This window comes from Chanodichthys erythropterus, chromosome 4 (genome assembly GCF_024489055.1).
Source record: "Chanodichthys erythropterus isolate Z2021 chromosome 4, ASM2448905v1, whole genome shotgun sequence".
NCBI lineage: Eukaryota > Metazoa > Chordata > Actinopteri > Cypriniformes > Xenocyprididae > Chanodichthys > Chanodichthys erythropterus.
Genome location: NC_090224.1, coordinates 6,722,667 through 6,738,091, shown reverse-complemented (window position 1 = coordinate 6,738,091; position 15,425 = coordinate 6,722,667). Strand labels below are relative to the sequence as shown.

The following is a 15,425-nucleotide window of genomic DNA, read 5'->3' as shown; positions in this document are numbered from 1 at the left end:
TCCATGTGACAAGGCTTAACGTCAAGCCCTGTGTAATCTTAATGGGCCTCATTTCAGTCACCATTTCATATTGTCTGACAACCAAAACAGAAAAAATATATAGATGAAACAATTTTATTGGGAGTTTGGCTGTGATTAAAATATATTATGTGAGCAAAATGGTAGCAGCAGAGAAGCAAACAAACGTAAGGGGCTGACACTTGGCAGAATGCGAATACAACAGTGACATGATGAATTTTCTAAATGTCGTCATGTATGTCGTCATCTATCGACATTTAGCGGCATATATATGGCATTAAATAATTACAAATTGGCATTAAAAAGCATTAAATTAGATGTGATGAAACCTGTAGAATGATTGTTGATATTTTGATAATTAATCGAGTAATCGGACAATCTGACTCCATTATGATTTTTAAATGGTTTTAATATATCGTGCAGCCTTAAGAGAAAGATGAACAAAAATATATGCCAATAGCCCTACTGTGCTGTAACAAGGTGTGGTATAGCCGTGCTAGTGTAGGACTAAACATTATTTGGATATTTGGTCAAAAAAATAAATCAGTTAAATATGATTCTGTTGCATAGAACTGAATAAAGAATAATATATTAATATTTATATTGATATATTTTCTGTCCAATTTTAGTGTTACTTTCAATACAGGTGTGATTATTTTATTTTATTGGCTTGCTTTTTTTAAATTCAGTATCATCATCATGAAATCATTAAATTTATAAAATCATTGAAGTATTATAAAAATAAAATTTATACAAAAAAAGCTAATTCAAAATAATACATTTTTAAAAAGCTTTTTCGGTTTCGGCCAAGTGCATCCAGAATTTTCGGTTTCGGTCCAGAATTTTCACTTCAGTGCGTCCGTTGTTGTGGTTGTTGTTGCAGCAGCACTAGGAAAATAAATTCAACATTGGGGCAATTATTAAAACAGTAATTATTTTAATATTAATAATAATCCAATAAGACAAATATTTGGAATCGGGCAACTTCAAAAAGCGGACCTGCAGAGCTTTCTTTTCACATGTTATAAATTATCCACTCTGTTGATATAAAGCTGAAACCGCTGCAGTGTCATTTCTTGTCATTGTCCATCTGAGATGTTCAGGTCGCCTGCCACAGTGGCTGGAATATAAGCAAAATTGTACTACGGGGCTGTTGAATGCTCAAATCTGATTGGTTGATCACGTTCTAAGCAGTTATTTTCAGGGAAACGCACGGCTAAAGTAGTTCTAGCAGGACTTGACCGCATTACAGTTCCATATCAGTTCGCCAAATGATTTCAGTTATTTCAAAAGGTCCTTACAGCCTACAACCGCAAAAGAACCAAAACCCACAACGACACAGACTAAGCAAATAATAAATATAGTAAACTATAGGATGAAAACGACAAATTAGTGTCATGGTTTTTGCCACAAAACACGTGCGCATACTCTCTCACGCTCTCTCTCTCTCTCTCTCTCTCTCTCTCTCTCTCTTTCAAGCATACACACGTACTGTATAACGTTATTACGGACACACTCACACAGAAACGTTTTGTCAGCGCTGCTCTGATGAATTAATTAGTAAAATGACTCACCAGCAAGGTAATAACTGTGCGATTCTTGAGGTAGATGAACTTAGTTTCATTTCGCTATTAGTAGAGACGGTGCTGCCGTGAGAGAGGCACAGACACTCAGGTAGCGTTAGGCTAATTCACTTATGTTAATAACTGTATGAACGGTATTATTCTGCTATCAAGGCTCAAGCCTCCGTTACTAGTTCTGAAATTACATTTTGGAATTGGCAACGGAGGCTTGGGATGAGATGCGTAAAAAATTAGTCCCACACACATAGGGCTGGGTACCGAACTCGATACTTTTTAGGTACCGATCGAACTGCCTCGATACTATCGAGTATCGAAAAGTGTCTTTGTCATTCGGTACCAAATTTCGGTACCTCAGAATGGAGCCGAGGAGAGGGGCAGAGAAATGCTTTCGCTGTCTCGTTGAGGAGCAAGTAACGTTGCGCTACATTATTATTTATATCTAAATATATAAAACTATACGCGCGAGAGAGACCCTATGTACGAGAGGGCGAGTGAATCAACGGTTTCGTTTTTAGTTTATCTCCGAATGGACGGGTGAGAAACGGCTGTTTATCTGAATAGCCGGTTCACTACAGATACTGTTAACAGAAAACAAAAGTGTCGCACTGCCTGCAGAAACAGCGGAACGCGCGATGTTTTTTAGACTAGTTATGTACAGGTACAACACACAGCAGCTTTACAGCTTTCGTCCCTCAAGTCTATGGAAACACGCGACCGGTTCGTGACTGGCTCGTTCGCCTGCACGAGCACAGGCTCTGCCTCTGGCTCCAGAACGCGAACAATTCTGCTGAAAAAGGGGTATCCGCGTCCTCCTGATACTGCGGATAATCTGCGGGTCGGGCCAAGTAATACAAAAATATCATTCAAATTAATTGCGGGTGGATGAGAGATGAATCATTAATGTGTTGATTTTAATAAAGACACAGAACTCTTATTTCACGGTAAGACGCAACGAACTTGCGTCACTCTTACTTCCGCTTTGATCTTGTTAATAATAATTATTTTTTTGAAGAAGAACATTTGCTGAGTGATTTAAAAAGAGCCTCACATACTGAATGTTTGCATTGAAAACTAAACTTTATTAAAACTATTTGCACTGATTTATTGTGTTGGGTAAATTTTGTTAATTTGTGCTTTTTTATTATTCCCCGCAGTGGCTCAGGAGATGAGTCTTTGAGTCTGAAAAAAGGTCAACAAAGTTAAAATATAAAACCAAAGATTTTTTTTGAGGTTATGTAATCTTGTTTAAACAGATTTTATAAAATTGGTATCGAAAAAGGTATCGTTTAGGTATCGGTATCGAAGTGAAGGTATCGGTATCGTCTCGGTATCGAAAAATTTTTAACGATACCCAGCCCTACACACACAAGAGTTATTTAAGGACAAAAACCTGACAAATGTCTTGAAATACACCATCGAAATGTGTCTTGGTGTGGTAACCTTAGTATAAGCGGAATAATTGACTCCTGGCATTAAATTCTTAGAAAATAATGCACACCCGCTTCACACTCCGCTTCACCTCGTGGCCGCATTACCACCTCGGGTGTGCATTATTTTCTAAGAATTCAATGGCCCGTCATCAATTATTCCTTACTTTACTGCCACTTTGCAAAACATAATGCATTGGCTGGTGGCAGGTTTCAATTTTATACCTGCAAAATCTGCAAAACTGGAAATGTTTCAAGGGCAAAGGTTAGAAGTTAAATAATAGCCCATTTTTTCCAAATTACCCCCTTTGTTTGTTTTTTTGTTTGTTTTGTCTGAATATTAATGCCACAGCACTTTGATGTTGAATTTTCAACAAACAGAGCTGCTGTTTGTTGGCAAAGCCACTGCATTAACTGCTGCTTTGATGTTGCAAACATCCCAAACACAGCATGAAAGAGACTAAACACCAAACATTACATTAAAAGACTACGATTACGTATGCATGTCCCTCTGATGTCACTGCAGAGCACAGGAATGTTGACCAAATAATTAGTAATTATAGTAATTCATATTCAGTGAACTGCAAACAGGTGCACGTGCCAGAAGGGAGCGTGAATGCATGGAAATATTCATGCGAAGGGCCTTGCATCATATTATCGTAATAATAGTAGGCAAATAATAAAATATGGCCTATCACCTATATGTTGCTTGCTATGCTATTACACATTGGCTATTACATATAACAATATTCATTTTTCTGTCCAACTAGCTTAACCAGAGAGTAAAATGTGATTTTGTAACATGTAACTTTTTTTAAACAAACGTAATAGCCTACTTTAATATTTTACTGTAAAGTTGTGCAGCTTTGTAGGATTTATGGTATTTTGTGTTATTTATTTGCCCCAATTTGTATATACATTTATATAAAATAGCAAAATTTTATGTTAAATTCACTTTAATAAAGATCTACATTTCTAAATTTCATTCGTAGTGATAGACATGAAAAATGTGCCTGGGTTTAGTGGACGATCTACTGCCATCTACTGGAAAGCAAACACTTAATTAAATTAAAATTAAAATAACATGAATTTTTAACTACAGCCACTAGATGGCTAGAGAATTAATCAATGGTTCACATTATAAAATCATTATTATAACTCAGTTATTTTTAATCAAATTTTAGCATTTTTTTGTACTATCATTTGTACTATCATGGGTATTTGAAGATATTTTTGAAAAATAAAATTATTTACAAGGTTGTAGAGAACAGTGCACTATTGCAGACTTATATACTGAGGTTTTAATTACATTATTTTAATACAGTCAGTCGTGAATTAAAGTGGGCCGGTCTAAGGCATGAAACTGCAGGGCTGAAAATGACTCCCAATCCGGCCCTGGATGGTTTCAATAATTTTAATATTTTCTGGTATATCTAAGTTAAGTTACAAAGGAGCTCTGTTGACATAGACTTGGCTAACGTTCGCTACAGCTTGATGAATTGAGTCATTGAACACAGCAGAGGAGAACGCAACGTTAGCCAGCTAGCTAAAGCTCTGGTGGAAAATTATTAGCTAACGCTACCATTTTTGAGGAGGTAGATTTTGAGGTGAGGGGACTGACGAGGCAGAAGATAAAGTGGTCCATTGTTCTATCAATAGCAGATACGCATTTTGACTTCAAAGTACGCTGGTATGATTTGTCACTCTAAACTACGCAAAAACCTGGTGACACCTCTGTGCACGCGCAGTCCTCAAATCAAGCAACAGCAAAAGAAGAGTTCGACCAATCATAGCGCTAGGTTCTTCCCCCAAAAAGCAAGTGGGGATGATTGACAGATGCGTAAAGCTTATCATTAAAAAGAGACTGAAAATTGACACCAATAAAGATTCCCTAAATCCCCCTTCATAATACTTAGTAAGGAGGCCATAATAATTTTTGACTCATGGCTGAAGTGAAGTTTCTCCAGCTCTCCCCAGGTTGGCAAAAAAAGCATCTCAAAATGCATCAGATTGATGCTTTAAAATATGGAACATTTAAATTTTTCTTCCGGGGGAGCATGCCCCTGGACCACCCTAGAGGGGTTATATCCTTCTCACCTTTTTCACCCCTGACCTGTTTTCATGCCTTAATGTTGGCATTAAAGGAAGTTGCGATAGTCTTTTCTTCCCTGTTGTGACGTATATCCGAGTGAAACAGCTTCTGGAATGAGAAAAATGTAGGGCAGGATTTGATTTTGTCCTTCAGGAAGTTATTGGAGCATAGGAAGTTGGGCGTTGCAAACTAGACGGTGGCAGATCTGAATGCCAGTTTGCAGTCAGTTGTGGAGGAAATATAGCCAACCCTCTGCTGAGAGACTCACGTCATGAAGAGAACAGATGCTGTTTCGAGGTAAATCAATGTGCGGATAAATCATTTATAAAAAGTACTGCAACTTTCTTTAAAAAAAAAAAAAAAAAGTCAACTTTTAAGATGCTGCCTAATGTAGGCAGTGTGACAGGTAAATAAGATATGGGAAAGTTGCTCGAGCTGCTGTGCAACTGAACATTTAAAAGAACTGGATTTCCATGCAATGCTTACCCTGTAGACCGCTTCATTCACACCCTTTCAGAGGAAAAGAGTCTTGATCGCTCTGACCTCTGGGGATTTCACAAACAACTCCGATCCCTCATCTGCTTGCTTAACACTGGACTGTGCTTTACGCACATGCAGTGGACATCTGCTTGAGGTTTAGCTGTGTAAGGTAAAGGTAAAGATGATTCTGTCTGGTCTCTTTAGGCGTTCGGCTTGGCTCAGGCTGGAAAAATGCTGCTTTTTTGCCCCAGTCTCAATGTCACAAATCGGGGATGTAAAGCATTTATGTTATGTAAAGCATAAACCGTTATGGGCTCCCCCTTTGAGGAGTTTTTGGCAGTGCAAGTTTGGAAATTAATAAGTAAAAAACAAATATCTGGATGGAGCAATAGCTCTTCTGGATACAAAAACAACATCTTCCACTTCCCCGAGAAAATACATATTCGGCAAGGAATTAACAGCATTCAGTTTGTTGCCAGGTCAGTTCAAAGGAAGATGTCTGGTTTTGTAGAAATTATGTATTGTTCCGATGGTGTGAACTTGCAGGCTTGAGCGCTGAAGGCCAAAGTAAGGTCATAGGCCAAAGTTTGGAGATTACAGAGACTTGAAAAGAGACATGAAGTACTGTAGACATTGTTTAGCTTGAGTAAACAAGCCAGTTGTGCCTCTGTGTCAGATTGCATTAGCATGACATCAGTGGGAGGGTTTGAATAAGTCAGAATCCTCCAGCAGTATTCTAATGGCCGTCAAGAGCAGAAGTAAACATCAAAGCTCTTCCTATGTAGTCCGTTTGGTTTGGTTGTATTTTTTTCTTTTCTTTTTTCAGATTTGAACAAGAACAGTTTATTTCCATTTTACCTTTTGTACTTTTTATTTTTTATTTATTTATATTTTTAGAAATATTAAATTACAATAAAATAATTTATAATTATAATTACCTAAGTTAATTTATTATTACTTATTATTTTAATATAAAAGTGTGGTTAATTTTTCTTTTTGCTTGTCCAAATTTCATGACTATCTTGTAGACATTTTATGTACTAACTCTCCCCTTGCCTCTTTCTCTTGCCCAGGAATGAAGGACATTGCTGTAGCGTCTCCACATTTTTATAGGTCTGATTGAGCGGAGCGGTGAGCTACTCAGTGCGTCGACGCTCGAACAGAATGATCCAGCAGGGTGACTAAGAGGAGGAAGAAGGGGGGAGAGGATGGGTGTGAATGCCTCCAGCTACCCTCACTCGTGCTCCCCTCGATTCGGGGGTAACCCACAGACCCAGCAGACCTTCATAGGTAAACTCCCATATGAATGCTGTTCGAGAGATATTTGTTCTTCATAGTTTTAGCAACTGTGATCGATGACAATATAAAAGGTCTGTTAGCCTGAGCATTATTACATCTTTTTTTGGCTTTCCGATTGCATATATCAGCAGGATACAAGACCTAAATTCTTTGAATCACATTGCAATATGATGATTTTTTTTTTTTCTTTCAATTACCCGAATAGTTTTTCTTTGACTAGAATATAAAATAGTTCTGCATTGTTTTTGTTAAAACAAAACAACAATGATCATGTTTAGAGACAGTTCAGTAGCACAGAGAAATAGAATCTCATTAAATTATTGACTTCACCAGTCGTCATATTCTTTTACTGTAACATCTTGTCTGTATTCATTTAAAAGCTTGGAAATTGTAGAACAACTGTCAGCAATTGCTTCGGGCCACCCCCCCCCCCCCCCCCCCTTTCAGTATCCCACAGAGTCTGGCTTTAACGGCATATTCTGATGTGAATATTTTCACGTCTTTGCTGTTTGTGAGATCAGTAAAGTAATGGTGCTTTCAAAATGCTAAGCCATGCATGACAGTGGGCCTACAATGAGAAATGGAACATTGGATTGAGACATAAAGTGTCGTCAGGGAGATATTAGCCATGCTGGGGAGGACATTAGATGACTTCATAGTTTCCTTTTTTGGCAGGTGAAAATTTAGAGATTTAGAGGGGGGAAAGTTAAAAGTACACATTAAGTGGTTTGGGGATGCATACTTTCCTTTTTGAAATTGGAATTTTTTATGCAGTGCTCCATCAAGTAGTGATCTCTAGCATGCACTGTTTAACAAATTAAACTTTTTCATTTTTTAAATTTCTTTAACAAATATCACATTAATTTCTCCATACAGTGAATTTACGCCTAATTGATGTCTGTCCTAGAGATACAATTCTCTGAACCATTTCAGTTTAATTGTAGTGTAATTTTTGTACTCTCATTGCATTCAGTTTCCTCCATTAGTCCAATGTTATTAAAAGTCAAGTGCATTTCAGAATTGTTATGAAGCACTGGCAAAAAGCAAAGCTCTGTGGTGTTGCATTTATTTGAAATAAACTTTAATTGTAACATTGGCAGACCTCACAATGCACATTTTCCTGCTGACAACTTTTAAGGCCTCCAGACTCTTACACGCCATGTTTCTCTTCTATCACCAGGCGCCTCCTATGCACCACAGGGTTATGGTGGTGAGTCCAAGCTCTACAGCCTAGAACATGGCCCTGAAAAACCTCAGGACAAGAAGAAAAAGAGCTCCGGTTTGGCCACCCTCAAAAGGAGGTTCATTAAGCGACGCAAGTCCAGTCGGTCGGCCGATCATGCGCGGCAGATGCGCGAACTCCTCTCAGGGTGGGATGTGCGTGACGTCAACGCCCTGGTGGAGGAGTATGAGGGCACGGCAGCGCTCAAAGAGCTCAGTCTGCAGGCGGGCCTGGCCCGGCCCGAGGCTCGCACCCTGCAACGTGATTTGGCCACCCTTTATCAGCACAAGTACTGCACCGACGTGGACCTGATCTTTCAGGATTCCTGCTTCCCAGCACACCGTGCTGTTCTGGCTGCCCGCTGCCCGTTTTTCAAAACCCTGCTTTCGTCGTCACCGGGTTATGGGGCTGAGGTGTTGTTGGACGTTGGGACAGCAGGCATGGATGCGCCCATGTTCTCCTCGTTGCTGCATTACCTCTACACGGGTGAGCTGGGCTCGGAGGACGCAAGGTTGCAGAATGTGGATGTGCTGGTGAGACTGAGTGAGGAGTTCGGTACGCCCAACTCCTTAGAAGCCGACATGCGAAACCTTTGTGAGCACATGCCATATTTTGACTCGCTGCTGAGCTTCTCCTCGGACTCTGAGCTGGTGGAGGCCTTCGGAGCAGGTGGACCTGCTCCTAGCGGCATGGGAAGTGGAAACATAGGGGTGAGCCACAGCTTGCCTGAAGAGGAGCTAAGGGCCCACAAGTCAGTACTCTCGGCACGCTCACCTTTCTTCCGCAACCTTCTGCAACGACGCATCCGCTCGGGTGAGGAGATCACTGAGCGCACTCTGCAAACCCCCACCCGTATTATCCTTGATGAATCCATCATTCCCAAGAAGTATGCCCGAGTGGTCTTGCACTGCATGTACACAGATGCGGTTGACCTTTCGCTGGTGCTCCGTGGGAGCCCTTCCGAAGGCAGTCTTGGTGAAGTTCAGGCGCTGGTGGCTGGGAGAGGATGCATGAGCCGGGCCGAAGAAGCCATGGAGCTCTACCACATTGCCCTCTTCTTGGAGTTCAGCATGCTTGCTCAGGGTAAGTCTTAGCCTCTCTTTTATCCTTTATTTCTAGTCTTTCTCTTTCGTTTCCACTCATTGCTCCACACTCCCCTTGCTTTGTTTACTGCTTGATTAATTTACAAGCTGTCAAGGGAAGACCTGGGAAACAGGGTGGGGTTGCTGTAGTTTATTCGCCTCATGTTGGGATTACTGTTTGTGAGAGATTCCCATATGTGCCCAACAACAAAGCACTGCAACCTCTGCTCTCCTCTTAATACCCTCATCCTATTCTGCCTATGTTAATGTTATTTAGGGAAACAGGGTTTTTGAGGAATGTAGAATTGGTCCTGTTGTTAGGAGTGTATAGTTAAGTGACATTAATCTGCTTCAGGGTCCACTTTTCAGAAGAAGCACTATATTAAACACTATTTAGTTGTGTGATTATGGCAGAAGGTAGAAGAATAGGTCAGCCACCTCAACTTGTGGTTTGCATTTTAGATTCAAATTTCTCATTTCCCATTGTCAATGTCTGCTGCAGGGTTCAGCTATTGATTTATGTTTAAAGTCCTGAGTCTGTAGTTTCTAAAAATGTCTTTTGATTAAGCCAGTTCTTATTGGTTGGGCTGTGCTCATTGGTTGGGCTCTGTAGCTAAAGCATTATATCTTGATTTTTTTGTATGCCTTTTGATGTCTCTATTACGTTTAAAAGTTTATTTACAGATACAGACACTTAAGTACATTCAATATGTTTTATGCCGGAGGTTAAAAGTGGAAAAACTGGATATTTTACTGCCTAATTTTTCACTAAATAAACCATAAAATGAAGAATGCTATCTCCTTTTCATTAATCAATAATGTAACACTATATGCACAAGTAACGATATACCTACACTACTGTTCAAAAGTTTGGGGTCAGTAAAAATTAGTGAAAATTTATGAAAAAATAAATTGTAAATATATTTTACAATATAACTGTTATTTAAATTGAAATATTTATTTAATATTATTATATTATTTTTATATTTATATTTATATTTTGTTGATCAGTTAGCCTTGGTGAGACTTCTTTCAAAAACAAATTCATACCAACCCCAGACCTTTATACAGTAGTGTATGCACCATTATAACCAATATTCATATTAATATGCATATTAATACATGAAAAATGCCACTCCAGAACAATTTTTAAACATTTGAGTGATTTTTGATTTGAGTCTTGTGATTGTATTCGATTAAGTCTATTTGGCTTTTGGGCCATTTTTCATATTTAAAGTTTAAATCAGAAACGTTCTCTTAACATTCCTAAACTTTCAAGTCATGATATGAGCAGTATCACAAATCCACTCAAATTACATGGTCTTTGGCTAACTTAATGATCAAAGGCATTAAAATCATTGCAATATTCACTGTTACTTGAATTTTATTTCACCATCAAATTCTACTGGTGATAACATTAACATTAGCCATACTCACTGGAGGAAGAAATAACTTCATTTAGTGGTATCTAAAGTAGTTTCTCAAAGTAATTTACATCTAATTTATCTCTGCAGCCTTGCCAAGACCTGCCGGTGTATCGGTTCCCAAAAAAGGGCTTTTTGTCAGCAGCGAATTCACAGCCTGTCTCCCCCCCCATGTTGTACATTTACCGGCTTGTACACCTCTTGCTTGTGTACTTTGTATCATCAGCCCCTATTGTGAATTTGCCAGTTTATCACTATTTACAGCACAAAGTGATGGGCTTAAGCTGTGCAAAGACATGTTTTTTCAGAAAGCCACCTATCCTTCCAATTAATTCATCTGAATAAGACTATCAAACCCTGCGCTCTGAGCACAGGTCTGCAGCGTCGGTGTCAGCTGATCCTTATGTCCCGTTGGTCAGCTGTGGCTTGTAACGGATAGCGATCCGATTCAGTCCTGTCAGCATAGCCTGATGATGAGCTCAGGATGGCTTGTTTTCTTCCAGAACATGCTGCACCACTTGCTACGTCAACTCTAGTTTTTTTTTTTTCCCCAGCAACTTGAAACATACGGCAATTAAATACCAATTGCTTGTGCAACCCTGACATTGATTTGATTTGACTTAATTTTTTACAAACTTCTGATTATTGTTAGAGATTTTCAACACAAAATTTTATGAGGCCACATTACTGATGTTATTGTATTTGCTTGTTTTGTAAGGACAAGTCAGTCCTCGGTCATTCAAAGAAAGCCCAAGATGGAGTACTAGGCACTGAACACAAGCAATCATTGAGGTCGTTTCAGTGCATGTGTGTTGATAGCCTCCGGTGGGAGACAAAGGTGGCGATGACCTCTAGGAAATGGAGGCACAGCAGTCATTTAACACCCAGTCAGCACCCGGCCGGTGGATGGTACATGGCAAAGATAATTAATGTGCTGACCAGGCAGACGCACATTGATAAAAAGCCACCCATTGCTCTGTAACTGACTCTGCAGAGAAAATCACTCTTGTTCACACTAACTGCAGGAAATCAGCTCATGCAGCTGTGGATCTTGTTAACCTCTTTGTTAAACCTAAGCTGTTAACATATGGTGGGGATGCACAGATGCCAATAACTGGTATCTGTTGGAGAAAACTTTCCTAAATGTTTTGTCCTTTCTCGCTTTGTTTGATTCGTTTGTTTTAATTGCTGTGAATTGGTTTGTTTGCCTGTTTTATCAGGGAAAATAGACACTTTAATAGAAAAATGACTGACAAACTTTCCTTTGAAAATAAGGAAGCATAAGAGAAGAGTGCACAATATGCTCGCTTGTATTGGCCTCTGAAGTGTGCGATCAACTGCCGTATGTTTAACCAGCTTGCATGTGTCAATCAAATAAAGGAGCGGAATCATTTTCATCACAACAAAGAATAAAAGTCATGTGATTGCCCTTGTTCATTGCTCTCGAGATTGACGTTAAGAGAAAATGAGAACAGATAGCGGCAGTGGAAGTAACAAAGTCTTGCCCAGTGTACAGTTGACCTAAAGTTTTGTTTGCTAAACTAATTAAGCCAGCTCATATCATTATCTTTGGAATCTTAGGAAATACATTGTAGAAATTTTAAAAAGTTGCCCTACATGGGACGCGAACCCACAGTCTCCGGATCATGTGTCTGTCACTCAACTCTTTGTGTGTCGCACAGCTGTCGGAGTTCAGTAGTTCATCAGAATGAACTCACAATGAAGAATTTTTATAAAAATGCACCATATGTTACATTTTATAAATTTCAGTTTAGATCATTCTAAGAAACATTCAATATCAGGAACAGAAGCAATTTGTACAAAATAACCAATTAGCATGCTAAGCTAATTAGCATAAGACAACAAACACAAGCAAGGTCATATTCCGAGATGAATATCTTGGGAACGGTAGTGAACATCAAAAATCCATACAGTAATTTCTGTGCAGCTCGGTCCAAAGATCACCTGAGCTGATTTTGGACAAAATTTAACAAAATTTGTAGGAAGAGTAGCGAAAAAACTGTTTTTCATTTACTTCAATATGGTGGACAAGTACATTTGAGGAAAATGACAAATGACACATCGTCAGAATCTGCATAAGCCAGGGAATAAAATGACATAAAGCATACAAATTTTGGACAATGATTTCAAAAGTTATAAGTGTTTTTGCAAATATCATTATATCTGCAGAAACTTTAGGTGGCGCTGTGATTTATGGTACGTTTTCAGGTAACTTCAGGACCTTCTGATGGCCATACATACCAATTTTTGCAAAGATATGTCAAATTGTTTAAAAGATATTGCAATTTATGATAAAATTCACAATGGCGGACATGCTTTTCATCTGATGTTGACAAAATCTATATCCACGGATTCGGCATGGCCCAAGGAAGTTATTGGCCGATATAGCAATTTTCCAAATCTCATAAACTGTAGGTGGTGCTGTTCCCAAATTTGGCATGGACCCTCATATCATGGTCCTGATCAAGCATATCAATTTTTATTTTGATTGCTCTAAGTTTGACAAAGATACAGTCTCTGTAACTTTTTTTACCCACAGAAAAAAAATTCTGTTCAGTCATTTCTGTGCAGCTCAGTCCAAAGATCATCTGATCAAAGTTTGGACAAAATTGGACAAATTTTGGAGGAGTAGTGAAAAAACGGAACACTGTACTTTTCAAAATGGCTGCTACTGTCATGGGCGGAGTCTTAATGTAAGATGTTGCAAAGCATCAGCATGAAGAGATGAACCAGATGTACTAAATTCCATTTTTATAGAGCCAATGGTTCAAAAGTTTTAACCATTACAATAGAGAATTTTTAAACTGGTGGTGGCGCTATATATAGTTGGGCCTAGAGACTCAAAAATTGGTCAGATTTCTAGACATTACCATCACTACAAGTGTGCCAAATTTCATCATTTTCTCATGTTCCATTGATAGGGCTGCCATAGACTCCCATTCGGAGTTCCCATTCCCATTAAAGGTACAATATGTAAAATTTTTGCAGTAAAATATCCAAAAACCACTAGGCTAGTGTTCTATATTTTGTCCAGCTGATTACTAACAATATCTCTAATGTTTTCAACTACTTGTAAATCATGAGAAAATTCCCATTCTAAACAGTGACACGGGGCAGTGCAGTCGCCTGTCAATGACGTCAGTTACCCTTTGTTACCACCTTTACTGACGTAGAAACCACATGACAACAGTGCCGTGGACAAATGTGGAAGTAGTGTCTAGCGTCCAGCAAACCACTAGCTTGCTTCAAGCAGTTCCCGTAAACTCATGACCGGAAAAGCAGAAGCTGCGCCGGCGACTGTGTCATAATAAAAGTCCCGCTGCTCGTGAGGCATGTGTTGATCAATCGCTCCAGCTCCTCGTTCAGCTCCCGCAACACTCGGTTCTGCTCTGCTTCATACTACAGTAACGTTAATAATCGCATCCACGAACATGAGTTCTTCCAGACTCCAATCCCTATTCTTTTGCACCATCCGTTGAGATGGAGACCACATGTCCCAAGTTTCCGCTCTAAAACTTGGCGTCATCAAACTACGCCTTTGTTTTGAATAGGCTTCTAGCGACCGCTAGCGGAAAAAAATATATCACACATTGTACCTTTTTTAATTTCTTTTTGAGAAAAATTTTACTGACCTCGACTTTTTTTATTGTGCTTTTGACTTTTTTTGGTTTTATGGTGCTTCAAAAATGATATTGTGTGCCCTCCAAAAGATAACATGTCCATTTTCAGGTGCGTAAATCAAGAAAAGTTTGACCAACCAAAAAACCAAAGTTGTCCGCACACTGGAAGACATGCAGTTAGACCAAGGCAAGGGCCTATCACAAAAATTACATTCATTAAACATCTATAAGGTGAGAAAGGCTTGTAAGTGAAAAAGACTAAATTTCTCCATTTGAACTGACTTCAGGGTGAGTAATTCATTTTTTCAAAAAAGAATTTGAATTGAACAGAATATTAAGTGAACGATTCCTGTAATGCAACATTCATGTATGGCAAGTTGGAAAAATGGGCCACTCAGAAATGGCCATGGTTGTGGTGTCACAAGCATGTGCAAATTAAAAAAATTAGGCCCACATTTACCTTATTCAGTAACTTGGCACTTGGCCCAACCTAATGAATGACATTGGCTAACCTCAGAGTACGTTCACAATCATAACCAAGATCATTTACATATAGAATTCTTAAAGTGCATTAGCAAATTAAACGGCCTGTTTAAATCTAAGGGTCAGAGAGAGGGTAGTAATTGCTCCTGTAAAATTAAATGATGGCTTTTTGGTGCAGGAAACCTAGCTAATTTTTAGAAGTGGAAAAATTAGCATCTAATCAGTAACTTACAGTATAGAAAGTAGTAGTAAAGGTATCCGACTTCAGCAGATGAGACCATTCTCAAACAGTGTGATTTGAAATAGGCCGGCTTGAAGTTTTGGTGAGGGTTTGTGCCGCGAATTAACTGATAGGCCGAGTGACACAGGGCTGAGCGTGACACTGCACCTGTGACGATAACATTCACTGACAGCATGGCTTGCCATAGGTCTGTTCTGTAGTGCAAATGAAATGGTGCATCGATGGGCCTAGAGGGAGGGAGCTACAGAGAGCTGTGCACATTTCTTACACTTCTCAGCACCTTTAAAAAATGCATTGCTTCTCATTTGAGAAAGAGACATCTGGGGATATGGGGAAGAGAAATTATTCACAAACTGAAAACCTTTTGTGTGTTCCAGTATGTGTTCATTTGTATTTTTCATTCTTTGTTCCGCTTGCAGTTTTGTGTCACTGT

The 15,425-nt window shown here is 39.1% G+C and overlaps 1 protein-coding gene across 5 annotated transcripts in view; it reads left to right on the top strand.

The window, feature by feature from the left end:
• The window catches only part of btbd7 (BTB (POZ) domain containing 7), a 61,472-nt gene that overhangs the window by 19,797 nt on the left and 26,250 nt on the right, over positions 1-15,425 (top strand). For 3 of the 5 annotated variants that reach the window (XM_067383883.1, XM_067383880.1, XM_067383881.1), the window contains 2 exons: positions 6,674-6,890; positions 8,080-9,204. In XM_067383883.1, coding sequence (XP_067239984.1) covers positions 6,809-6,890; positions 8,080-9,204 — 1,207 coding nt within the window. In that variant the 5' untranslated portion in view covers positions 6,674-6,808. Of the gene's footprint in view, positions 1-4,102; positions 5,418-6,673; positions 6,891-8,079; positions 9,205-15,425 lie in introns of those variants that run through there. The other 2 variants (XM_067383882.1, XM_067383884.1) reach the window with 2 other exon arrangements.